General features: G+C 39.9%; 1 protein-coding gene across 9 annotated transcripts in view; it reads right to left on the reverse strand.

Annotated features, from left to right (window-relative positions):
- CELF2 (CUGBP Elav-like family member 2) overlaps positions 1–26,276 on the reverse strand; it is a 547,081-nt gene that overhangs the window by 113,156 nt on the left and 407,649 nt on the right. For 8 of the 9 annotated variants that reach the window (XM_059847526.1, XM_059847525.1, XM_059847520.1 and 5 more), the window contains one exon: positions 18,377–18,573. In XM_059847526.1, coding sequence (XP_059703509.1) covers positions 18,377–18,554 — 178 coding nt within the window. In that variant the 5' untranslated portion in view covers positions 18,555–18,573. Of the gene's footprint in view, positions 1–18,376; positions 18,574–18,739; positions 18,898–26,276 lie in introns of those variants that run through there. The other variant, XM_059847528.1, reaches the window with a different exon arrangement.

Here is a 26,276-nt window from a genome sequence, read left to right on the forward strand (position 1 = left end):
ATGTACTCTTCCACATGTAATTCTTCCAAAGTTTTATCTTCTTCTATCTGTAGATTTCCCAGAATCAGACTTTCCACAATTTCCCCCCAAAAAAACTATTTCAAAATCTCACAAGAAGTATTTTAAATAAGCTTTTCACTGTAAACACTTTCAGTTTTGCCTAATTTCCCACTGCTATTTATGTCTTGAAGACCTTACAAAATAGTGCTACTACTTATCTTTGTATAAATGATTTGACAAGCAGACCAAAAGATAAAACCCCACATGCCATAAAAATAAATATGTTATTCTCCCCAGAAGCCTTCATACAACTGACTGTTTCTTGCCACTATCACCATCTATGCCCTGGAAAACTGATGAGAAAACCTAGTCACGAAAATTTAATATCTATTAAGGGAAGGGAATATTGAGACTATGTTGGATGACACATAGGACATGTAAGTCTGTTAGTTAATACCAGTTCAGAGAAGTCCAAACAAGAGTACCATGATCTATAGGTTCTATGGCTCTCCAAAGATCAAGATGTGGCATTTAATCAGACCAAGATTTAAAATAAATCTCCAGCAGCCTGTTTTCAAGTTATGACAAGAGAAATACTTGGCTCTAGAGGTACAGGCTGTATGACATGATTGGCAACTTATCAGGACAAGAAGAGAAAGAAGCTGGATGATTGGCAACTTAATCAGAGGGAGAAGGAAAAATAGAGAAAAGGAACAAAACGAGTGCCTAAACAGTGATGTGTTGGCTCCTGCGGCTGTCAAAGGTGGCCTTGAGCAGGCAGTGGCAGGAGGGCTTACACTGAAGCTTGTCTGCAAAGTAGATGAAACTATTCAGTGTTCTTTGGCATCAATAGCATGCGGCTGCTGAATGTATCTAATCACATTTGGAGAAGCAGGATTCTGCATGGTGCTCTCTGCAGGTCACCATGGCAGCCACAGGAACACATCCAACAAAATATCACGGACTCGCAGCTTCGCTCCCAAAAAACTCTGAGAGATTTAGAACAAAGTCCCCAGTCTTAACTGCAAGCTAAAAAAAATTCTATATATATAAAATAAAACCTCTGAGCAATCATATTTTGATACCCTAGGTCCTTTAGTTAACTTTACAATGTGATCTCGTCATTTATTTAACATGTTGTTATTGTGTGAAATATTTTTGTTGAGCACAAGCGATGTAAAGTTTTCCTGGATGGGAGCTGAGAAATGCTGGGTTACAGGTTAGATTACCAAACAAGCCTTGCAACCATCAGTTCTTACTGAAACAAGCATCACTTGGTGTTTTCACAAAAAGTCCTACTCATAGGTGACTCGTATTTATTCATGGAGTACAGTGGATCAACATAGAAACTGCAAAATAATGCCCTAAAAATGTGAAGTTTCTTTTCCCACATGAAGAGGGATGTAGGGAAATAAGGATGTGCTTGGAGGGCAGACCTGATAATATTGGGGCCCCTATCTTGTACAATATTTTGTCTCTTGCTAAGACTTACTAGGCAGAACTTAAAGATAATTCCAAGCAATTTGAAATCACTTATCAGACTTCAGCATTACTCACTCTTGCATTCGGTATGCCAGAAAGATAAACCATAATATAGAGCAAAATTGTTTCTGGAACTGCATATTGCACATTTTCACTATAAAGCGTATCATAAGCTTTGACACAGAGATAACTAAGTGATCACTTGTCAACCTCCTCTCATTCCATCAGTCTTAAAAATTAGGATAAAAAAAGCTTTTCATGTGCAACAACAGGCTACATATTAGTCCTGCAGAGTTATAAAAAATGTGGAACTAAATATCAGACAAGCCCAATTTAAAATGATGAAACACTTCTGAATTCTAAAACAATTAGGCTAATTTACAACACATGGCCTGATACACTGGAAGTTTTAATCCTTTTATTTTCCTTTTTAAAAGAGGGGATATTTTTTCATGCTAGTCATAAATTAGTACAATCAAGACTTATTTCTTTTTTCTCCCTGAATAGTCCTCAAGAGCAATTCTTACACCTCCTAAACAGTTTTGTGGAAGATTCATATTTTGCCTGGGAAGAGATACACAGAAATAAATTACAGACTTAGGAAAGGCAAACCATGACTATAACTGGAGAAGAACATCATCTCTGTTTTCTGTGCCTTTTCAGTGATGCTGTGCTGCAAATTTACTCAGTTTTCACTGCTAGGTCCCTTATGTCTGCTGGTAAACCAGGGATCCTGGGGTGCTCTGAAGATTAATCAGATGAGGGTTGCAGTTTTCTCCTCTGCTCTTTGTGATGGTTCCTCCCAGAAAACACATGCATCTTGAATATTTCTGATCCCTCTGGGGATGAGATTTAAACAAACACTGACATTGGCAATGCAGCCCTGCTTGATCACGGTACTAAAAAGTCATTAAATGTGTTTCAATATCCACTCAGTTATTACCAGTCTTTCAAGACAAAGAGAAAACTGGAGAAACCCTTTCCTTTACCACAAGACAATGTTAGTGATGGCAGCAACATTGCTCAAATCCGACTCTGAAGAATATTTTGGCTCCTTTCTTACAGAATACTGACATTTAAAGGATAAAAGATAAACCAAAAGATACAGGGAATTCACAACAATTTCAAGGCTTTCCCTTTTGCAACACACATGGACAAGGGATTTTAAATGAAAGTTCTGTTTCTCTACACTTAAGGGTATTAATATTTTAGTATGACTGCATCTGTGAATGAAGACATTCAAAAAGCCATTATGTTTTCAACTTAGGTTAATAATAAGGCTATTTTTCCACCCACTCTCTGGCACAGCTGTAATGTTCTTGGCCTCAAGTGGGAGGCAATGTGGAACAAGGATTAGCAAGATGGATGATATACAACATACAGTGCCAGTTCATATAAAATATTACTAGATTGGAAATGACTGTTTACTGTCTCAGTGATTATATGATCACTTTTTTTCCTTCCAAAGAACATACAGGATGTGGCGCTCCTCTATGCCAATAAAGCTTAGTGCATAGCACCTGGGTAATGACAAATTAATTTTTGAGCTAAGCCTGATGAAGGGGTCAGCCAAAATCCTAGGCAAAGTTTATCCCCAGTACTATTTTACATGACAGAAAATTCATCCCTCCAGTTCATCAATATTAGCACAGAAGAGAGATTATACAACAAAAAATAAATAAAATGGGGGGAGAGAAACACAAAAAAAAATATTAGGTCTGTGTGTATTTACAGTCCAATAATAAAGCATTTAATCTTTGGGTTGTAGGGGGGAGTTGGAAAGAGTGTCCCATGGTCCACTTCCAAATAAAATTGGACAAAACATTTAGGAATTAACTAAACAGAACAAGCATAGATTTGGCGGAAAAGAGGCTGGACGAACCGGCAGGGTTTTTCTTCATTCAAGTTAGGTTTCCAAACCTGAGACCTTTGCATCCTGTAACTCAAAATCTCTCACCTGGTCTAGAGACCATTCCCTTTTGACAAAGGCCACAGTGGCTCAACCATGAGCAGCCAGGGATGCTGAGCCCTGGATCTTGGCATGTTCCTGAACAGTCTTACCTCAGACCAGAAACCACATGAGTCAAGTGTAATGTCTGATCCAGTCATAAATCTTCTTTAACCACAAAGTCAACACCAGTTGTTTAAATACTGAGTGTTCAGCAGTTCCTATCCCTTGTACTACTGGCCACAGCCACTGCCAAAATATCAGCAATACTTCAGAGGTGAAAAATGTTTTCTTTAATAATTTTAGTGAGAGAACACTTTCACATGAAAAAGAAACAAGTGTGTTTCTAAATGGCAAAATAATTTCTTGTCCCTAAGCAAAGATCCTCCGAAAACTGCGTGCACAACCCAAACCACCTCCATTTTCATGTGCTTTATTGATTTAATAAAGCATATAAACGGGCTTATATCGTTGTTCTACCAGCTGCAGATGATCTAGATTCACTGAACAAACTATTCCCACAAAATATTTTCATTGAAATGAATCTTAATGTTCACTCCTCCTTCCCCCACAAGGCAACACTGAGGCACTTTGAAATGCACATTAGCTACTTCAATAAATAAGTGAGCAATTCTTGGTTTTCTTAACCACGCAGGGCATAAGTGGATGATCTCTTTGCATGCCCTGGATGATGAAAAAGACATTAAGTATTAGGATTTTTCCTGTTTGGGTAGCCCTGTGAAAGCCAGCCAAGTTTGCAGGCTCGCTCTCCCTATAATTTCCAAAGCGTCAGAGTTTCCATGAGCAGTGCCCCTCCCAGCCAGGTCACCAAAGCCTCAGCCCTGCATGCCCCAGCCTTTTTTTTTTTTGCAGGGCTTTGTTCCAATACTGGGAGCAACCACCCAAAGTTTGAAAGTCTGCTCCTTTGACACACTCGACCTGGTAAGTGTAGAAGAAATGCTGTTAGATGAGAAGAAGAAGAAAAAAAGCAAGAAGTAGGCACATTCCTTCTCCTACTCGCTCTCTAATGATCTTTGTGCTTTCTTCTTTTAATTCTTATTTAAAATTTCAGCCCTTTACAGTAAGATCAGCAAGAACAGACCTTTGCTTCACCAAAGATGCACAAAGCCCTTTTGTTGAGGACATGGGTCCAAAACTGTGGCATCTGGGCTGTGCAGCTCTCAGTGCAGGCACACTGTCAATCCTTCTTGCTCAGCTCTGCTGCCAGTGTTTCGGGACAAAGATCATTCTACCAATCTGTTTGTACAGCATATTGTACAATCTGTTACGTGCATCTGCAATACAAACAGTAAATGATAATAAGAGCATGTGGACAAGGCTGGAGCCCCAGATTTTGGGTGCCTTTGTTATCTGTGGCTCATGGACCCTGGTCTGCAGCTGCACTTTTGACTTGCTGCATGCACACAACGTACCACGGGCACTCGCCATGAAATCTTAATACTGCCTATTCCCTATTAAAAATACCCAAATGGTGGTTTTTCCCCCCTTCCTCCTGTTCCAAGGGAGTAATTCAAAAGTTAAAACCATGACCACACCAATGGGAATGAGACACCAAATTACCTTTTGTAATATCCTTCTCAAATACAAAACAAAGCCATGAAACTTAGGGAGAAAGAGGAACAGCTCGTGCCAGATGTTACCTAACAAATGTTCAATCATGAACATACAAATGTATGAGAAAACTTAAACAGATTGTTCCCCAAAATCACATCTGACTGCAACAGTAATAATGTTTCTCATCCTTACTATTTTTTTTTTTTTTAAGACAGCCAACTCTGCTGACATTTCTGCACAGAACGTGACACTCTGCTCCTTGCAGCACAGATTGCCAGACTGCTGCTTTACATGCTGATTTCTCTTTTGTGAACTGAGACCTTGAATACTTTCACGGGGGAAAAGCAGATCAATGATTTTTTAAGAGAGCTGAACAATTCCACGTAATGAACATCAGTTAACACGGGCAATTACTCTTTCTTTTTCTCCCCCAAAACAACACCACAAAAACAAAGAGGAGACTGTAACTCCTTTGAATGGCATGTGCCTCACTGACTGTACCAGAATGCCACCCGCATGCAGAAATATGGGTGGGTGAAGTTCAGGAGTGACATGCGCCTTGTTAAAATATAAGATGCGTAGGTGAATAAAAACTTTTGTCATTTGATTCAGCCAACAATAAAGAAAGTTGTTGTAGAAACTATTCTGCTGTTTCCCAATTTTCATAAAAGATTGGTTCAAACCTTCTTTCTTTGTTGCTTTTGTTGCTGAATGAATGGAGAATAAAAGGTTGGTTTTTTTCTTTTCTAGATTTCATGATTTTTTTTTTTTGTTTTTTGGAGAATGAACGTGAAAGGAAAATAAAATAATACCAAACATAAAGGAGACGCAGGCTTCAATGGGAATTTTGACATTCAAAAATATTCTACAAAAACATCCAATATATCACATTTTCTCCTTAATGGTTAAAACATAAGTGTCGGAAAACTATGGCTCTCTTTATCCCTGGTTTGAAGCATGTCTCTGGCTATGTCCCTGCGTCTTCACGCCTCTGAGTTTTCTGTTTATATCATGTGAATATGTAAATGCAGCTCATTTGCATTTCTGCTTTTATGTAGGAAGTCACACAAAATACCTCTCTGGATCTCATTGTGGCACATCCATATAATGAGAGAGTGAGAGCCCTGCATTAATACAGCATTAAAAATACCACCAGGATTATTCAAGGAAATCCCTCTGCCATCACTGCTGTTATTTGTGGAGGGCTTCCAAACCCCAGCGTGGATCACCCCCAGTCCCTCTTGAATACCCACACAATGCTTGTTTCTATCACTGGTGCAGCCATGACCCAAACCAGGTACACCCAAGCTGGGAAGGACACTCTTGAAAAATCACATCTCCTTTAAACACTTAGAAAGGCACTGGTAAGAGGAATCTCCATAAAAAGCCTTGTTAAAAGGCTCACTGATTCCATGCTCTTTACACACACCAGTGCCTGTTCCCAGCTTCCAGCCTGCTCCTGTTCAGCAAAGCAGTGAAGGAAATGCTTTCATTTTAATCACTTGCTGAAGTCATCAGGACTGTGTGCTTAGTTGAGCAGGGGTCTTTATGAGCCAAATATTATTCTTAGTAATAAGAAGACCTGGCAATACACTAGATGGAGCTTTTGATAGTTAGTAACATTAATTCAATTAAATCCTCTTACAGCACACACTCTCCAGCTAATGCAGTTTACAGTGAAATTTTCTCTGGCACTCATTTAAATATAATTGCTGCACTTATCTTGTCATGAGGAAATTTCTGAAGGTTACTTGTACTGTGCATGTGTAAACCTACAAGCTGCACTGACCTTTAGTTTTGAGATTTTTTTTTAACTACTTAAACTGCAGCATCTAAATGATGATGATGATGATAATAATAATAATAATAGTCATAGTAATAGTAATAATTCCCTATTTCCACACAGAACCTTTTAACTCAATACATGCCCAAGTGAGAACTAGCAAGTAACAAAGCACAGAAAAGCATCACATGCTAACTGGGAAGGAAAGCTAAAACTGTTGGAAATGAAAATTCTGGGAGATGACACATTTGAAAACCTGAATTTTCATAGAGTGTTTTGCATTGTTCTTCTGAAAAACATGAAGCTGTTCTCCATGGAGACAATTTCATGTTTACCTTTCACACACAAGCTGGCATTAATAATAACTATGGTGCACTTGAGCACCACATTTTGGCATAATTTCCTGTCTGAATCAGAAAAGAGGTTCACATGCATTGATCTAGTAGACTGGTTTTGGTGACAGTCCCAGCTGTTTTCCTAAGGGTAGCCCAGTGATATACTGGAAAGCAATCTCAATCACTTGCAAAACTGGTAAAAAGGGAGGTGTCAGCTAAAAAATCCTATAAACAAATCAAAAGCCACCCAAACACAAAGCAAAACTCAAGTGTGTGTGCACAACTACCCATAAATCAAAAGTCTTGAGATTTTAATGAAATATGGGAAGACAAATGTAGAGACAGAAAGAGAAAACTGCTGAACATGATGGAAAAGAGCATTTTGGAATGTCCTACCTATCCACAGTGGACATTTCAGGCCCTTGTCTTAGGTAACCTTTCTTGAAAGTTCTATCATAAGTTCTTGTCTTCTCTCTCTCACAATAAGAAGCATCCTCAAGTTAAAGATCTACCCAAATTTACCCTTTGAAATAGAGAAGAGACAGTAATTTTGGGTCACTCTGCACCAAGCAGAGAATAACCAAGCAATGCACACTGAAGTGCAGGTAGCCATGGGAGGAGAGAAATACCAAATCTAAAGGGGACAAAACCAACTTCTGAGGCCACTCAACCTCTGTCCTGAGCTCAGTACTGCAAAAGGAAACCCTGCTGCCTAGTTTTGACTTCTCTTTATGCATGGGCAGGTGTTTGGAAGGGTGGGAAAGATTTGAAATAAAGTTTATTTAGCTACCAAGTCTCATCAAGACTTTTTTTTTTTTTCTTATTAGTATTAAATAAAAAGAGGGACCAAGGACCCTGCTTTCCCCCCTTCCATCCTCCTGCTCAGACTCAGATGCCTGTCACATTAAGAAACACCAAGCAATTTTGTTCAGCTCTTATGGCACACAATAGCAGACGTTCAAAGGAGAACGTGGGACTGCGAAGCATTTTAAAACTCTTAAATAAAATGTGGGCTACAGGAGGCTCTCATTCAGAAGCAACATTTTCCCTTCCACTGAGAGTTACTATGCTCTGGTGAAGTGAATTAAAATTGACACTGAGAAAAATCTAATTGAGCCAGAGACAACACAACACTTTTCACTATAGAAACTCAAGTCCTGGTGGAATTAGTTGGGTTAATATAGTCCATTTTAAGTCTACAATGATTTTTATATCCCATGATCTGCAAATAATAAAGGAAGATTGTTGTTTAAGACTCATTGTATTAATTAGGGGGAGCATAGGAAGAGTGAGAGCTGGTGCCTTTGGGTCTGCTCCACACTTGTTTTGTAACTGCAGTTCTCATCAGATCCAATTAATATGTGAATAAACTAATGCAGATCTCACCTGGGCAGTGTTAACATAACAAAATTTTTGTCTTAACCAGCTCAGGGATTCATGCACTGAAAATGAAGGGAGCAGATTTGATTTAGGCAAAACAACACCAGCACAGAGAGGACATCATTCTCTGCCTACTCAAAGTGACTAAAAAAATTTAGGAAAAGTCCCCCCAGGCCTCTGTATCTCAGTTCCTCCAGCTGGTAAAAATGGAGTGATGCTATTTTTCTCCCTTTGCAAAACACTTGGAGAGTTCTGGCTGAAGCAGCAGCCCTGCTCCTTATGGTGCCACACTCATCCTTGCAGCAGAAAGTTTCCTGCAGTACATTATTTTAATCTACTCCCTATTGTGGTACAGCTCCCTAAAATTGCAGTTGAAGGCATGACATCTTGAGCTACGAGGAGAGTTTAATTACTGTTTGAAACATAAATTTTCCCAATTCAGTTGGGTGAATAAGAGACACGGTTTATTAGAAAACATCTTCCACCTCTTTACAGCTCTTCTTAGTCCTCTAAAAGAATGCCTGAATTGGATGCAGTTGTTATTTTAAATTAAAACCACAAGGTAGTAGACACTGAAGTTTTCTCTTACACAAATAATAATGAATTTATGCACCACAGAGTTTAATCTGCAGAATGAAAGTCTAACGTCCCACTTAAAACTGCATACTCATGGGCATAGATTAGACAGTAATTAGGTTCAGTGAGAAACTGAAAAGATCCACTGGAAACATTCAAATTTAATTTATTCACTGGCTTGTCTCAGAGTGTTTTTATAAGCAATTAGAAAGACAGAGATTCCTGAAAATGCATTCTTTCCCAAGACAGATGGACCAGGAGATTTATATGGCATACACAGCCTTCCACCCACAGCTCACTGGCTTGAGTTAAGCTCAAACCAGGCTTAGAAGACACTACCAGACTTTATCCTTGGGGAGTTATTTGCTATTCTTTTGAAATGTGCTGATGGTTACAGTGTACTATGAAACCAATGTCTTAAAAAAAGAGCAATACTGTAACTGGCACAGCACATCCTTTTATAGCATCTGTATCACTGAAGTCTGACACTGAGGATGTTTGGGGTCCTACCAGACCCAAAACAAGCCCAAATCTGCCCTCTTGCTACCCTGATCCCACAAAAAAATACAAGCTGACATGGTCTGGTGCAGGGAAGATGGAAGTAATGAAATAGTAATTAATTTATACCGCTATACATGCTATACATATCTGCTTTTAATGCATTTCAAAATTATAAAGAATAGCAGACATCCTTTCAAGGCCCTCCTGGGGTTTAAATATCATGTTAAGAACTAACAAAATTGATGACATATTTATGCTAAAATGTTTTATGGGGTCTTTAGCTTTTTATTTTGACCCTTCATTGTAATATTTATGTCTCTCACATCATCTCAGCAGTGACAGAAATTCTTAGTGCTTTGGAGTCTCTCCTTCTATCTTTTAATGAGGAAATCTTCCTGCAGTGTGGGTTTTAATTTTAGTCTACTATTTATTTGTGCATATTATGTGCACAGGCACCTGTGACTGATTTTAGTGGGGTGAAAGGAGCAGAAGATAAAAGCAATAAACCACTGGTTTTGCAGTGGAAATGAGAGATTTGGAAGCTGCAGTACACTCAAAATCCATGCTCATAAGGCTGCTTCCCAATTACACTTCATTTTGGACACTGCTCAGTTGTCCAATGTTTTCTTCCCTTGAGATCCTTGCCAAAGTGTGTGAAGATTTCAGACCAGTCCCCACGTCCTTTGCAAAATCTCCTCATGTGTTAGGAGCAAATGATCTTGATATTAGAACTGAATAGAATAAGAAACACTACATAAGAAGAGAAGGGTTGAGTGGTTTGTTTTGAAGCCTTTGTCTTTTATCAAAAACTCACATAATTTTTTATGTGATGAGTAGATAAATAGTGTGTTTATTCACATAATAGAAGATTGGAGGAGGAAAGAATTTCAGTGCCACAAGGTCATAAAATGGTCGAATCTCATTGATGTGAGCTTTAATATGCAACTAAAGACACTGGATACCATAAATACTATCTGGCACTTTTATAGATGTATATATTTTAAATGTAGGCAGCAATCTTGAAAATACTTTAAACATGTCGGTGTTTTATGTCTGAGTATTATATCTATTGATTAATTCCTGCATGCAAGTGTGTGCATGACTTGACTTAGATTTTTCTATGCATTACAGTTTTTTTTCCTTTGAGATTATATATTTGAGAAACTGAGGTCTGGCATACTCTTCACATTCAACAAAGCAATTTATTTTTTTTCAATTTTACTGAAAGTTCAGGCTGTTTTAACTGCTTGCCTATGTGTTTTTTTTTCCCCAATGAAGTGATGTCATTACGAACAACAGATTACACATTAATATTTTATGAACATTTGGGAGTCTTTTTTAAAGTTGTTCTAAAATATTCTATAAGTAAACGCTGGAGGATGTGCTGAAGTTGTCAATAGTATAGCACGCTTGAACTGAAGCTCAAAAATTCCTTTTCAAACAGCCCTTTACTGAACTTGCCTTTCCACTAAGTGTTTATCAGACATGAACATTAGAAAGAACCTCAATTGGAATATGAAGTCCTGCTCCTCTCACAGCTTCTATCAATTTAACTAAAAAGATTCATGTAGTTAAATTTTATGCTTTTTTTTTTCATCATAGATGTAATTAATAATGTGCTTATACAGTCTTAGCTTACTTTTTAAAATTCATATGCAGTTGTAAATCATAGTTAAGCTGCCACAAAACTGCAGCCAATGAACCCCAAAGTGATCTACTTTAATCCCTCAGAGATGTGTTATTTTTATTAACTTCTTACAGCAATACCTGGAGTCCTCATTTCTGGACCAAGATCCCACTGTGATGAATACCATAAAAATAGGGAGGGAAAAGATGCCTAAAAGTAAAAATAGCTTCATTCTGGCTCCAGTCATTCACACACTGTATACAGGAAGTTTAGAAACAAGGCTAAAGAAAGGCTCCTGTGCTACCTCTATAATTAAATAACACAACTGAAAAATGCTCTACCCAACTCCCCCCACCATCCTCTAGTCTTCCCATTCTGCAACCACAGCCCCCTGCTCCTGTTACAATCTCTTCACAAATATCTTCCATTACTTCTGCTCTGTCTGATTGGGTTGGGTTTGTTGTGATAATTTTTGCTGTCACAGGGTCTGACTTTCTTGCCATTGTCAATGAAGGGACTATTCAGTGAGACTGATTTAAGTGGGCAACTGGGTTGCAGTCAAGTATGCAATGGGATGTTCCTCTGATCTGCTCCCTGTCTTCAAAGCAATGCAGAAATATCAGGGGACACCAATCTCAGCCCCTCTTGGTGCTGGGCATGGCTAAGCCACTGACAGCTTGGCACCTTGTCCTGTTTATGGGCTGAAACTGCACTTGCACATGGGGAGCAGTCATGACACATCCTGTTCCAGATGCATTCTTTCTAAACACCAAATGGAACCAAGCAAAAGGAAAGTTTCTTTTGGAACTCTTCTCACTGCTTCTTCTGGAAACCATTCTCTGCTCTGCAAGTGGAGGAAGAAAGTTTGACTTGAGAAGTCGAATTTTTTTCTGTTGGCCTGCTGTTCCTCAGTCTTAAGTCTATGCTGTGCAGTCCCTGGGTTTAATATTAATTGAAAGAGCTTATCTATTCCTGCCTTTGGTATGCACTTCAACATACTGCAGAAACTTCAATTGTATCCCCTTACAACTTTTTCTTTCCAAACCAAGGTACAGTCCTGTATTCTTCCTCAGCTTTCCCCCTTTTAGCTTTCTTGTAAGTCAATGTTTGAAGCCCTTTACAAGTTAACCTTTGTAGACCTTTCACCATGGCTCACCCCTTCCTGACTTCATACAAAATCATGCTGCTCTTCTCTGGACCTCTGCCCTCTTCTATAGAATGGTACTAAATATTGGTAACTGTAGTTTAAACATGATTAAAAAAATCCTTCTTTAAGTGGTGCAGTATTTCCTTGAAGGCTCTATTCAATGCTTCCATTTATAGAGCTCGCATTTTCTGTGCCTTTTTGACCACACAGACACAAAACATCATCTCAGTCCTTTTATATGTGCACTCTTCAAATCCTCTCCTGCTCTCAAATCCTTGAAAAATGCACTCATTCAACACATGTGTTCACTCAAAATAAAATTTACTCTTCTTGCTCATGGTTCATTTTACCCAGCAGAATCTCTTTGTGTTTGATTTTTTTCTCCAGGTTATCAGGTGGCTTCTCCCTCATCTAGTCCCTTCTGCATGATCCAAAAAGTTGGATAACAAGTTGGTGGTTCATTCTGTCAAAGCCATTTACATAGAGAGTGAAAAAGTATTGATCTCCAATAACAGTCCCTGTTGCTCTCCAATCATCATCCCCTCTCTTCCCCTGGCCCGTAACCTTTCCCCATTCTAATCTGCCCTCCATCATCTACCCAGCTCCTTTCCCCATTTGGAAATGGGTCCTTCTCTGCTTCACCAGCAACTGCATGGATTAGTCTCCTGTGTGACACACTGTGAAATGCCCCTGGGAAATCAGCTTGATTATATTTCACACCTGTCCGCTTTCACAGAAACTTCTTGAAAAACTCCATCAGATTTGTCGAGTAAGAATTACCTTTTCTAAAAATCAGCTCACATCTGGAATATATTCTACAATGCTATTTACAACCCATTTAAAATTATAGATTTATGATTCCTTAAGGTTTAAATTTAAATGCCCTGCAGTCAGAAACTTCAAGTTAAAAACTAAATTTTAAGTTATCATTCACTCTTCTTCCCCATTGTACTTATATTTACTGACATCTGGCTTTTGCCATTTTTTATTGTCTGAAACTTCTTATAGTGTACAATGCACCTGCTAAAAAATAACATGCAAAGCATTTTTTAATACAGTGCAGGAAAAGATTTCAAGTCTGCATAGTCACAAAATATCTGTCAGCCACCATCACCAAAATTTAGCCTAACACACACATGCACAATGGCTGTGGGCACATAACCTGCCATTTCAACAGCAAATGTGTGCATGGTGCAACTCATCTGATCTCAGAAGTTAAACAGGGTTCACGTGGGCCACTGAGAACATTCAATACACAGAATAAAATGTGAAGTGTAGAGAAACCCTGGCTCCTGGAGTGCTGGCTGAAGGGAGCTTTTAAAGAGCGTCTAAAAGAGTTTCACCAAACACAATGTATTGACACTGAAGGAGCAGAAGGTGCAATTGCCTGTGTGGTGTCACAGGGGCAGCCAAGGAACAAGGAGCAGCTGGTCTTAGCTGCAGGTTAGGATGCTCAGGATGGGAATGTGTGACAAAGTGAATGCCACAGCTCTGCTGCTGTGCAGGACTGCCCGAGCTCCCCTTGCACCTACTGCACCAGGGTCTGCGAGAGGGACCTGCTGGAGGAGAGGGATCATCCCCCCTGCCTGCACCAGACTGTTTTGGAAGGGCTAAACTGAGGCTGAAGTGGTGTCCAAGCAAGCCAGGTAACTTCTGCCTCCTATATGCATCTCTCTCTCTCTCTCTCTCTCTCTATATGTGTGTGTAGCTATACATACCTATACACCTCCTGGCCCACCTGGTCTCTCCTGTATGCAGCAGATGAATGCCTCATTATCAGATTCCTCTGCTCACTTCCCAGTAGACTTAAATTACCATGTTAAATAGGATAATAATAAACACTGGCCTTTAAGTACAGCACATCCTTGTTCACTCAGCAGCCTCCCTCTAATCTGAAAAAGGGTCTGTAAAAGGCTGCAAGCAAACACAGAGTCAGTTGTTACACAGGTGCCTCTCCCAGCTTTCTGCAGTGTGATTCCTAAGGCAGCACAAAGAGATTCAGGCTGCTTTAGGGGACCTTGATCCCTCCAAGAATTATCAGGTATTGAAGCAGAGGCAAGGTGCCAAAAGGGCATAGTGGATCTGGCCCAAGACTCTCCTGCTGCATTTCAAAAGACAAAAGTAGCCCTGTGCCATCTGCTTGCTTCAACACTTGGACTTCAAAACCAAAGTAGCCAAGGAAATCTTTCCGGCTTAGGAAAACAGCGGGGAGGAAGAGAGGTCTTGGTGACAGTGTGTGCTGCCTTCACACAGAGCTTGCTGCATTTGAGGTATTAGAGAAGCTCTTTTTAACAACCACCCTGGAAAAAAGTCATCTATTCACCCAGAATAAATTATATAAAGGGAGAAAGCTGGGTTGGGAAGAGAGAGGGCTGATCTGTCCAGCCTTTGAATCCCCTTAGCCCCCAGAAGCCAAAGTGCTATTTTATTTCAATGGTACAGAATTTCCTGCCCTGTTGTTTTGTTGTTTTGTTTTGGGTTTTGGTTTTTTGTATTTAGTTTACCTAATCCCCTGGTATTCTTTTGTTGCAGAAAGAGTAAAAAGCCTTACAAAGCAACAGGAGATAAAAACAAAGTCAAATTACTCTTTCACACATCCAAAAGAATCAGAGAAGTGCAAGCTCTGGAAAGGATAAGGAATTTCCTAGAATGCAGCCACTCCTGAAGTTCCCAATTAATAAAGCCAAGCTTCAGTGTTTGCAGTAGTATCAATATATCTGTGGAATTAAGATGGCTTTCCTCTGGTTTTCCAGAGTGAGGTAAACTTGGCTTTCTACCTGTCTTCCTCCAGCCTCAGCTTTGCAGAGCTGGCAAGCAATACAAAAGAGGAGGAAAGACATGAACTAGGCCGTCTGTCGTTGGAGGGTATGAAAGGCAGTCTGAATAACAGCAGGAGAGAGAGAAGCAGCCTATGGTTATTTTTGACAGAATTGGGAGAGACTCAGATTGCAGCTTCATAAACAGCTCATCAGAGAAAAACTCGGTTCAAATTAGAGGAGCCCCTTTGGCCAAGCTCACAGAAATACACAACCCTTGTCTGAGAAGAGAGAAATCTTTCAAAAATCAAAATGCATTCCTTTAAAGAGCAAAACCTAACTGCTCCCCCCTGTGTGGTGTAGTAACACCAACTTGCATTCCTGTCATTACAACTCATGGCTTGCAGCATATTCAGAAAAAAATTTCTGTGTGACACCAGGCTGTGAATGTTCTGCCTTACACATCACAACCATGCAATGAAATGAAAAAATTCACTTTTTTTCTACCTCACCCAACCACTGTTTGATGGACTGTTCTACAAAACTGGAGGTGATACAAAGGGTCAGCAAGCAGAAAAACTCCTGGCACAACTCAAATCCACCCAGCTCAAATTAAATAAAAATGGTTGGTTTGTGTGGGTATTTAAACACAAGAGGAGCATGGAATTTCACTCCACATCACACATGTGATTTTTAGTGTTGTCCTGTAGAGAGCCAGGAGCTGGACTCTGTGATCCTTGGGGGTCCCTCCCAGCTCAGGATATTCTATGATTCTATGACCTCCAAACAAAAAATGAAAATTCAGTTTCTTTTTTAAATGCCTATTAGACAGTATAGGTGAAGAATTATCATGCATTGTGATGAAAAGAAGACTGTAGAATGTTCCTCAGGGCAATTTTTCTGTTTGCTTGTTTCTAACATTCTTAACAATCTCTCACACTGAATCCTTTGTGCAACTGGATTAAGAAAATAAAGATCATTCCTAGTCAAGAGACATCCACAAGAAACTCAAGAGGTTTCTAGCAACCTCACTGGCAGATTCAGCCAGGAGGAAGGATAGAGCCAGCACAGAGACACACTCCAAAGTTTCTGAGGAAAAAGCTGACCACCAGAGGAGCTTGCTGCTGGTGCCAGAGAAAAGTAAGTCTGAAGGTTATTCTGCCTATCTTCAGGATTAATTTCATTTACTCATTAATTAACACATAACACCTGAAGTGACAAGCATAATCTCTGCTTGGCTGAAAAGAGTCCAAGCAAAAAGAGTCCCCAAAACCCAGCCACCTTCCAAAAAGAATATTGTATATGGGGACTACAAACATTGACAATTAGTCTAAAATGATTTGCATGATCTGTGCTTCATCCTTGTGCCTTCCAGCTGCCTGATGGACAGGTACAGTGATTCCCAGAAATGGGTATCAATGGGTTTCTTCTGTCTAACCACAATATCATTCTCACTTCATTTACTGCTTAGTGGGAAGGCATTGCTGTGACCCAGGAATCAGCTCCTTCCAGATGGACGAGTCTCAAAGTTCAGCATTTTAGTGGTTTAAACTAAGGAGGAGTTTGCTCATCCATAGCAGCCTGGACTGCAGAAAATCCAGTTGTTTGACCTCTTAATGCTCTCCTATCCAGCATTACAAGAAAAAGACATTTGGTGAGGGCTCTGTGCTAGCACAGTAGGGGGGAACATGCTACAATACATCAGTCCTGGGAAATGAGGTGGGGGGGTGGGCTGGCAGCAGAACTGCACTGAAACACTCCAACCAGAAATACCTTCTGCTTCTGAATCACAGACTCATGGACTGCTTCAGGTTGGAATGGACCTTAAAGAGCACCTAACTCCAGCCCTCTTGCCATGGACAGGAGGCAGGTTGTTTACTTTTCATTAGAGCAGGCTGTTCACACAACATAGCCTTGAACATTTCCAGGGATGGGGAAGGGGGAAGAGTGATCTAGTACAGACACTTGATTAGCAGGAAGGTACAGTGAGCTGGACCTCCTCCCTGACACTGGTGTGAGACCAATGCACCAAGTCTTTTAACCAGGAGTGAGAGATGCGAGCAACCCAAAATAAACCATAGTCTCTCAAAGCACCTGTCTGCTTAAACTGGACAGCAAAAAGAAGGCACTGAGAGGATCCTCTGCCGAGGACCAAGAAAAATGGAGATATGCTGAGCCTTGGCAGGGCTTTGCCCAAAAGCACAGGAGAACCCGAGGCTGCGCTGTGTGCCTCCCACAACAGCAGGCACCTCTCATCTCCAGCATGGGCTGTTTTGCACTGTTAACTTTGCTGGGAGCCCACAAAATCATTCTGTGATATTCTCCATAGCATGTGTGCTCTGAAGGTTTTTAGAGTCAGTGCCAGGAGTGGAGTAAGAAGGAGTAAGTGTCTATCAGCCTTACAGCCAGGCACACACATGCACATCCAGTTCTGCCTCTGAGCTACGCTAATTATTTCTAACGGTAGCGACGCTCTCACGTACCAAGGCTGAATGAAAATACACAGCTAGGTAGGGAGGAAAATGCATTCTGTGAAACAAAATACTCACTTTCAGTTTACATCTAAGCACGTGCCACACTTAAACAGCTATAATGCACAAAACTCTCACGTGCCTAAATAAGCACAGATATACGCAGTGAAAGGAAGGAATATAGTTAGGGACAAATACGTTGCATGTGTATAGAAAAATGCAGGAAGGAAAACTAATCCTTTCATTTAGAATAATATCAGTGCCAAAAACCAATTCTTTAACATGACTGCAGAAAAAAAAAAAAATCAGATAATGGAAAAAGGGTGACTGTTTGTAATTTTTATTGCTGCTGGAGCAATGATGTGGCAAGAACCCACCACCATCATTTTTCCCTTCTGCATCCTTAAAATATTTCCCACCTAGGGTGCAAAAAGAGGAAATGAAAGGAAATAGAAAATGATATTTTTCATGAGCTAATCCTGGGAAGCAACCTCTCAGGTTTCCACATTTTTGGCAACGATCATTTAAACAAGGAGACCGAAATGTTCTTATTTTTTTGCACAGTTAGAATGCATGCTTCCAGATAAAAGACAATTAAACTTCAGTTTAAGAAGAGGAGGAAGGCAATATTTGATAGGATTTATGAGTCCTCTCCTCTTAGGACTGCTGCATAGCTCAACACAGCCTACTACAAAACTGAGAGCTCAGCTGCAAACCTCTTTGGAAATGCTGAAGGCAAGCAAGATCATCAGGAAAACAAGCAAACCAAAAGCAAAGAGAGCATAACTACTGTACCTTTACTTTGGGGAGGGTTCTGACTTCTGTCTCGGAGAACATTAATCTGGTAGACAGCTCCATAAGGCTCAAAAAGTTCTTTTAATTCTTTTTCTGACCACGAACGGGGAATCTGTCCAACAAACATCTTAATGGCATCTGGGTCTGGTTGGTCTGAATGATCCAAAGCTCCATTCATCTTGTTAGCTGTGCCGTTACTAGAAAGTGGAAAAGGAGATTAAAAAGAGAAGACAAGTTAGGAGACTACACAGTTTTCGTGTGCACTAGATGCAGAAGATGATGTCAATTGGCACAAAGCAGAAAAAAAAAAATCAGTGTTTAATTAATAGCATAAGTATTACGAACAAAAAACAATGCTATTACAGTTTTCATTGAGTCTGGTTCTCTCTGCAGGCTGCTGCTTAATGTCATTATATAAGATGAGAGCGGCACAACACAACCCAGGACTTCTGCATTTTAAAGCAGAGGATAGTGGCAAATAAGTGCAGATTTCTCTCCATGGCTGTTGTAAACAGAACTGCAGTGAATTCTCACTAAACTGGCTACTGGCAGAAACCAGGCAGTGCGTGTGTCTATGTGTGTGTGTTTTGTAATAAAGTCACATGAAAGGAGTATGAAACACTTGGCAATCTGTCAGATGACTAATGCAAGATGCCAGTGATGAATCTGCAGATTGTGTGAAGCATCCATGTGTGCATCAAATTAGTCTGATATTGCCTAGAATGGAAAACACTCCAGCTATGTGGCTGGTTGCTGCCGACTAGTTGCCTACGCTCTTTAAAAAGGAAAAGCAGTCTGGAGAGACCCAGTTTAAAGCATACTGTTTATTGCTGTCATTAAAAAAAAAAAAAAAGCACAAATCAAAAAGAGATGGCAGCGGCAAAACTGCCTACATCGCTGTGGAAATGAAAATGCTGCTTCAGAAAGTTTTTTTGCCCTGCAAAAGGAGATCAAATTTTTTAACACTTTCACCCCCTGTAAATTCTCAGTCTATCTGATCTCCAGATGTACATCCTAAATCCAAGTTCAAAACAACCACACTTTTGCAGGGAAAAAGAACTTTGGAACAAAACATAATCTGATCCGGGAGACAAAGGATAGACCACGGTTTACGAGAATTCATACTCATACAGAAAATAAATACTTTTATATACTGAACAAAAGTAAAAATACATCAGGCCCTCCTCCCTTCCCCCTCTCCTCCCTTGCATTATTGATAATTAAGGACAGTAGTTTCAACTAATTACTTGTCTAGAAATTCCAAAAGTGCTGATGATTTTTGGATGTTTCAGTTTCAAGAAAGAACACTAATGATGCATGAATTTTCAAGCATCCCCCCATCTTTCCACCAGGGAAAAGGGGCAAATGGCCTGTATGCAGCAAAGTCAGAAGCTGATCATGGCAGAATTCAGGCATTTCAGAGCCACCTGCCACTTTCAAAAAACTTGGCTTTAATTAGAATTTCTCTCTTTGATGATTGTTCAGGAGTGAATGCCCACTGGAAGACTTGGAAGAGCTCAGAATCGACACAACCAGATGAAAATCATATTTTACATGTGAAAAAAAAATATCTAAGAGTGACGAGAAGAAAACAACCCTGTGCAATTCCCCTGTCTCACAGCTATAACCTGTGTGAAGACAAATTATTTCGTTTCATGCATTTCATCTCCTTGAAAGCATAATTCGCATTAATATGCCCGTATTAACTTTAGCACTTTCCCTGCTTACAGGCAGGAAGGAGAAAGTTGTATTAAAGGCACATTTTACACCAGCAGCAAGAAGTTTGATCATCCCTTGTGAAGGGCTTTTAACACGGATCAGCAGACAACAGCATTTACCACTCTCATAAATGGCTAAAATTCCTATCTACTCTAGCTGGAATCTTGCCTGAGTAAGAGACTCCAAGACTTGGTCCAAACTTTTACATTACATTTCATGTACAAATATCTTGTCTTGCAAATGCTCTTCATTTTGAATAAGTTCTGCAGGTCACAAGTTCACCTGCAGGAATTATGACTTTTCCAGGCCCTAGGAACTGCATTTCCATGCAAAGACAACACTTAAGCCAAACCAAGCCAACCATCCAAACAACCACCCCCTTAAAATTGCCAAGAAACAGAAAAACCATGACTGATTCACTTGAGTGATACTTCATGAGAACAGCTTTCAAGACTTTCATGGAGCAGTAGGCACCTATGTGACACTTAAACCTCTAAAAAATCACTCAATTATTTCCTTTCAATTCCGATTCCTCTACGTAAAACCCAATCTGTCAAACAACATCCCTGCTAGGGAGGTTGAAAAATCCCTGACCCATAGCTTAAAATAACTGTGGAAAACACTTACATGTTATTTTGAAAGAAAAGGTAGAAGTTTAGTTAAGCTCCCAGCTCTGCCCTGGGCTTGGTCAACTATTTTCTTTCATAAATTGGCTTGACTTTTCACTTCATTTATTCTCTGTGTTGTTTGTATTGAGTTCAGTTTTAAATTATGCCCTTCATCTGTTCTCTCTGTTGGATCCCTTCTTTAAGAAATCCATACACAATTGCTACTTAGCCCAGAATTACAGCTAGGGTCATGTTTAATAAAGAATAACAAGTTTATTCCTTCGCTTTTTCCTTTACCAAAACCACCTTTACCACCAAGAGCCCCACAATTTCCATTGCTAATCAGCCAATTTTTTAGGAAAGCACAAAGCCAAACACTAACACCTGTTTTCTCAGGTTAATGGCCCTATTAGCATCAAGTTCTTGCTTTGAGCTAAAGGTTTAGGCACAGGCCAAGCTCTCTTCTAATTGCACAAAACGTTTAAGCCTTTTCTTTATTTTGGAGGGACCAAAGTTGAATTACATTGATCATATTCTTTAAATGCTTTGTTGGCTTAAGGTGGTTGAAAGCTCTGACTCAAGGCATCAGTACCATACACTATGATGCAAAGCTCCAGGGGACAGGTTTTGTCACTCACTGCCTGCATTAACTTGAGTAAGTCATTAAAACTTCTCCAAACTAAATTCCACCATCCATTGACAGCTCTGTCAATCCACTAACTCCTGCAGAGTTAGGGAAAAACCAAGCATAATTTAGGCTTTTCTTTAACATACTTTTCTACCACAAGGAAGGGACTTGACTGAGCTGCCAACATTTTGGCGGTTTGACAGACAAGTTCAGGCCACAGAGAGGGCACTCATTTTTACAAACACAGCTGGGCTCCTTCCTAAACTGCACTCCCTTTGATCTCAGTGCAAACCAAGGCTCTCAGACACCTCAGAGTGGGAATCCAAGTCTCACTGTTGGGATTTTGAGGAGCTCATGAACACTGTTTGCAGCAATGACACTTGCAGTAGTATCCTCACCCAGCTTTGGCAGCTGATGTAGGATTAGAGCCAATGCAGACAAAATGAACAAGTAAATAAATCAGTAGAGAGATAACATTGGGGAAAAACCACCTATTTTATAGATTCTATGGATTTGATCCCTGCAGTGCACTGGAAAGCTCCACTGAGGAAGAAAATTATACACCACACCTGCCTGATGGTTCATTTTGTCACAGAACTTGTTGGGTCCATACAAAATCCAGCCAAATATGCTTGATCCTTTGCAAATGATCTCTTCTAAGATGAATTCCCTTATCTTCTCCCCACTTTCATCTTCACCCAATGGACATTGCAGCTCTGCACTAAGACCTCTTGGCTGCTAACAGCTGTAGGGCTTTTACTTCTTTCTCTTTGCCAACACAGTGGCTCTCAGAGGAAGTGGCTTCTTCCTTCCCCCATCTCCCCTTCTCCTGTACCCAAGAAGTAATAAGACAAAAGAGAAACTACATATAAAACTTTCCAGAAGGAAGCAAAGCAAGCCTTGTGAAAGCTTAGGACTATTTCTTGAAAGCACAAGTGTACAGAGATAGCTGTGTCTAGGGTACACTAATGAGAATGAGATCCCTTGGCACTTACTGTCAGTACCCAAACGATGACAAAAAAAAAAAAAAAAAAAAAAAGAAAGGAAAGAAAGAAAGAAAAATTAGATTATGTGGCTCTATGCTGCAGCAATCCTTCCCTCCATGGCCAATTTAGCCCATTGGACTCAGGGGTGACCCAGCACATCATCTTCACTGACAAGGTGTCATCTGTATCATAGAGAGCAGCCTGAGGGCAGAGATTAAGACACTGAGTTGCTGGCTGCTTGTGGTTACTGCCAGAGCATCCTCTCTCTCAATTTGTGCCAATTTTTCTTCTAATAACCTAACTACCATTCCATCATTTCAGCAAGCTGACAGGGCCACTCTTGAGGAGCTAGAGGTTGTTTTAATATCCCTGCTGCTTCAGCAGGAGCACCAGAAAAACCTAGTAGATGCCCTCTTGGTCTCTCCCATTCATATCTTTAATTACTGCAGGACTGCTAAAAGTGAACTGCCCACTCAGGACAGAGACATAGCCTTCAGAAACAACATCTGAATCAAAACAGACTCTCTTAAATTCATCACTGTTAAGAGCTTTGGCATTAATCCACGTTCATTTCCATTAATGATCCCAGTGTCAAGTCAGGTGCTGAAAAACAGCTGTTAATGGAGACCAAACGGATTTACATGACACCTGTTTGCCAAATCTGTTTTTAACCCTACCCAGTACCTTCCTACTGTTCTTTTTTGGTTAATTCATATTGCAACCCTCATCCTATTATTGTGGTTTTATCATTTTGCTGGAGATTTGTCTTTTTCATGTTCCATGGTATAAGATATTTGAATTCCCTCTAAGAGCCAACAGAACAAGAACATGATAACACACGAGTTCCAAGTGTAATGACAACTAAATCCAACCCAGTGCAGAGGTATTTTCAGGCTCCAAGGTTTTACAGTAATAAAGCATTTACATCTGAGCTGTGGCATCACTGCCAGGATATCACACAAACTGACAAAAGGGACAACACCCGTTTGAAGGCTTCTGACTGCTGTCAAGAGAGACAGCCAAGCATCACCTTAATGTACTCCAAAGATCATAATTGCTGGTTTACGAGCAAATTTTGTCTGGAAGGACCCAAAAGGGCTTTATAAACTCATTGTTTAGAGAGGAATGACTTCATCGTAAGGTGACAGACGGCAGCTGTTTAATGACATGGAGCATTATCGCACAACAGTTTCAGCCAGGAAGGGTAGAACAATACCGTACCCAATTGAAAACTGCAGGGGGCTGCAATTTATAGACACAGAAGGTAATTACCTACATTGGATTTTGGCCAGCAAAATAAGGGCCAGAACCTCTGACAAACAGAAAAAGAAGATGTGCAACATTTTTAGGCTGTAAATGACCAGGTCTCTGTGTTTTGGAGGGAAAAATGTCCTCTCCAGATGCCTTCTAGCCCATCAGTATTTTCGCAGCACTCTTGCTCAAAAGCAGCTCAAAGGAAAGATGATGTTTCAGAAATCATTAACTGCTTCTGCTGTAGTGTGTTGTAGTTTTTGGCAGAACTATTAGACTCTAATAACACTTATAATTATTATTAAGCAACGCATATCCTAAACAGCAATTGCTAAATGACCCAGACATCATGCCCAATGGAAAAAAACCTCCAATGGCAGGATGTTCAGTTCTACATAGGCAGTAAAGTCTACAAAATAATTATCTCCTGGCTTCCCTGCACCCATCAGCAGGGCTAACAATGGAGCAGCTGTAAGTCTTGCAATCCATCTTACAGCCCCATAAAGACTTTAACAAAGAGATGAGCAATTCTTCATCCACCCAGCAGAGAGCAACCGCACTTGCACTCTCACACACACATGAATTACATGAAAATCCTGATGGCTTTTAATACCTGACATACAATGCTCAGATTTCATTCTTCTCCGTAGCTAATAATACTCAAGTGCTTGTGTAAGCACTTGGTAGTAAATGCAAAGATGTTTTAAGTTGTGCTGCCTCCACACTGGCAGAAATTATCTCTAAAAGAGTAATTTTTCTTAAGACAATGAGCTACTTTTTACTGCCCTGATAATTTAAAATCCACAGTAATTTTTCTGGTGAAATCAGAGATTTCCTGTAGCTCAGCTTTATTAGCTCTCTCCACATAGTAGATCATACAAACCATAGCAAACCACTGCTAGTATAGGGAATACTTTTTTTTGATCCAGTACTTTTTTGATTAGTACATGTAATCAGTTTAATGCTTTGGTTGCAAATTTTAGATAAGGTAAGAAGGTATTTTATCCCAGAGGAAAAAATATTTGAAAATATGGTGGGGGGGAATTCCAACCTTGAAAATGTTTTGATGGGTAATAAATTTAGGCTGGGAGAAGAAGCAGCAGAGGGAAGTTGCCTTTCAAGCAGATAGGTCAGACTGCATGATACTAAAGGGCAATATGAATTGGAAAATGTACCTAACAAAATACAGACTAGAGAAACATCAGAAGAGACCTGATCTCACCTGAGATAAAACTTGTTATTTCTCAGAGGTATAGGTGCACATTCCTCACCAGTATCACAGAGAGAAATCAAGGATACAAAAGGAAATCCTAGTAAGAGCTACATTAAAATGCAGTTCCCTTTTCAGCTGGAGGTGCACATTGGAGCACATACACTCCTTTGTGCTTTAAGGCTTCTCACCTTCCTAAAAAAAACCCTCAGAGTTCTGCTCACTAAAGTTAAATTTTCACCTCCAGAGGGGTGTAGCTCTTCAGGTGTTCAGCCTCTGCATTCCTGCACCACTTCTATTACAAACCAGTTTGATTTAAGGCAGGGGTTTCTACTTAAACCCTGGATACCCCTTGTGTACATGTTTAAACCTACCAAAAGATGTCATTCTAATGTTGTGCTGTGGGCAATGCTTCCTGGAACCATAGAGTCAAGCTTTGTAAAAGCTACGTACATCTGCTACACCTGCTTAAAAAAAACCCCCTTACATGCAAACATATCTTAAAAAAAAAAGAAAAGAAAATCTGACATGTTTCAGATGATCTCAACTCTTACTGCTGCTGTATGGACAATTTTTAAATTTTTGATTAAGCAAATTATTTTTTAGAACATGCAGTAGTGCTTAATGATGTACATGTGCTGTGAGTAGAGCAACACATACAAGTGAAAATACATGTAAACAAGAGTGAATGAGTGGAGAAGAGAAAACAAACAGGGAGGGGAAGAGGCTTGTTTTTTTTTAGAGTCTTCTATTTTGGAAACCAATTAAATATCACTGTTAGTTCATCTAATAGCAGAAGCAAACAATTAAACATGCCATCTATACAAGTCTGAACTGGGCAGCATCTTTTTGTTTATGCTGATAAAACTTACAGTGGCCTATTTTCAGTATTTTTAAGGATTTGCCTACAGTAGCTTATGGATTTTACTCAACTGAAACTAGTAGAAGCTCAATAGCCAGTGGCATATGCCTGCCCTTCAGTGGCTGAAGAAAGTCAAAACCACTCCACCCAGTCTGCTTTGAATTCATTTCCCCTCTTACACAAGTACAGATGAGAATCACAAATTTCTGGGTTACTTGTGAAGAATGAAAATAAGTCCTTGAAGATATAAACTAAGAGCCAATGCAAGCCCCAAGCTTGTTCTTCCAGGCTGCTGTAGGCTTTGGGATATAATTACTTCAAGGTTTGATGAGGTCTGCTAAACAATAATGTTCTGCACCATAAAGCTCAGCTTAGGCAACCACCCAATAATTCATTTTTGCTTTCTGGGCAGAATTTGTTCTCTACATTAAACACTTGAACAAGATTGGGAATGTCTTCATCAGGTACAAGGTAGGTGCATTTCTAAGAAAAGTCCCATGACAGTTAAGACAGAGAATCACAGAATTTGGGTTGGAAGGGACCTTAAAGACCATCCATTCCAACTCCCCTGCCATGGGCAGGGTAGCCTTAAACTAGACCAGGTTGCTCTAACCTCCATCCTTGTCTTGAACACCT

This window comes from Haemorhous mexicanus, chromosome 5 (assembly GCF_027477595.1).
Source record: "Haemorhous mexicanus isolate bHaeMex1 chromosome 5, bHaeMex1.pri, whole genome shotgun sequence".
Taxonomy (NCBI): Eukaryota; Metazoa; Chordata; class Aves; order Passeriformes; family Fringillidae; genus Haemorhous; species Haemorhous mexicanus.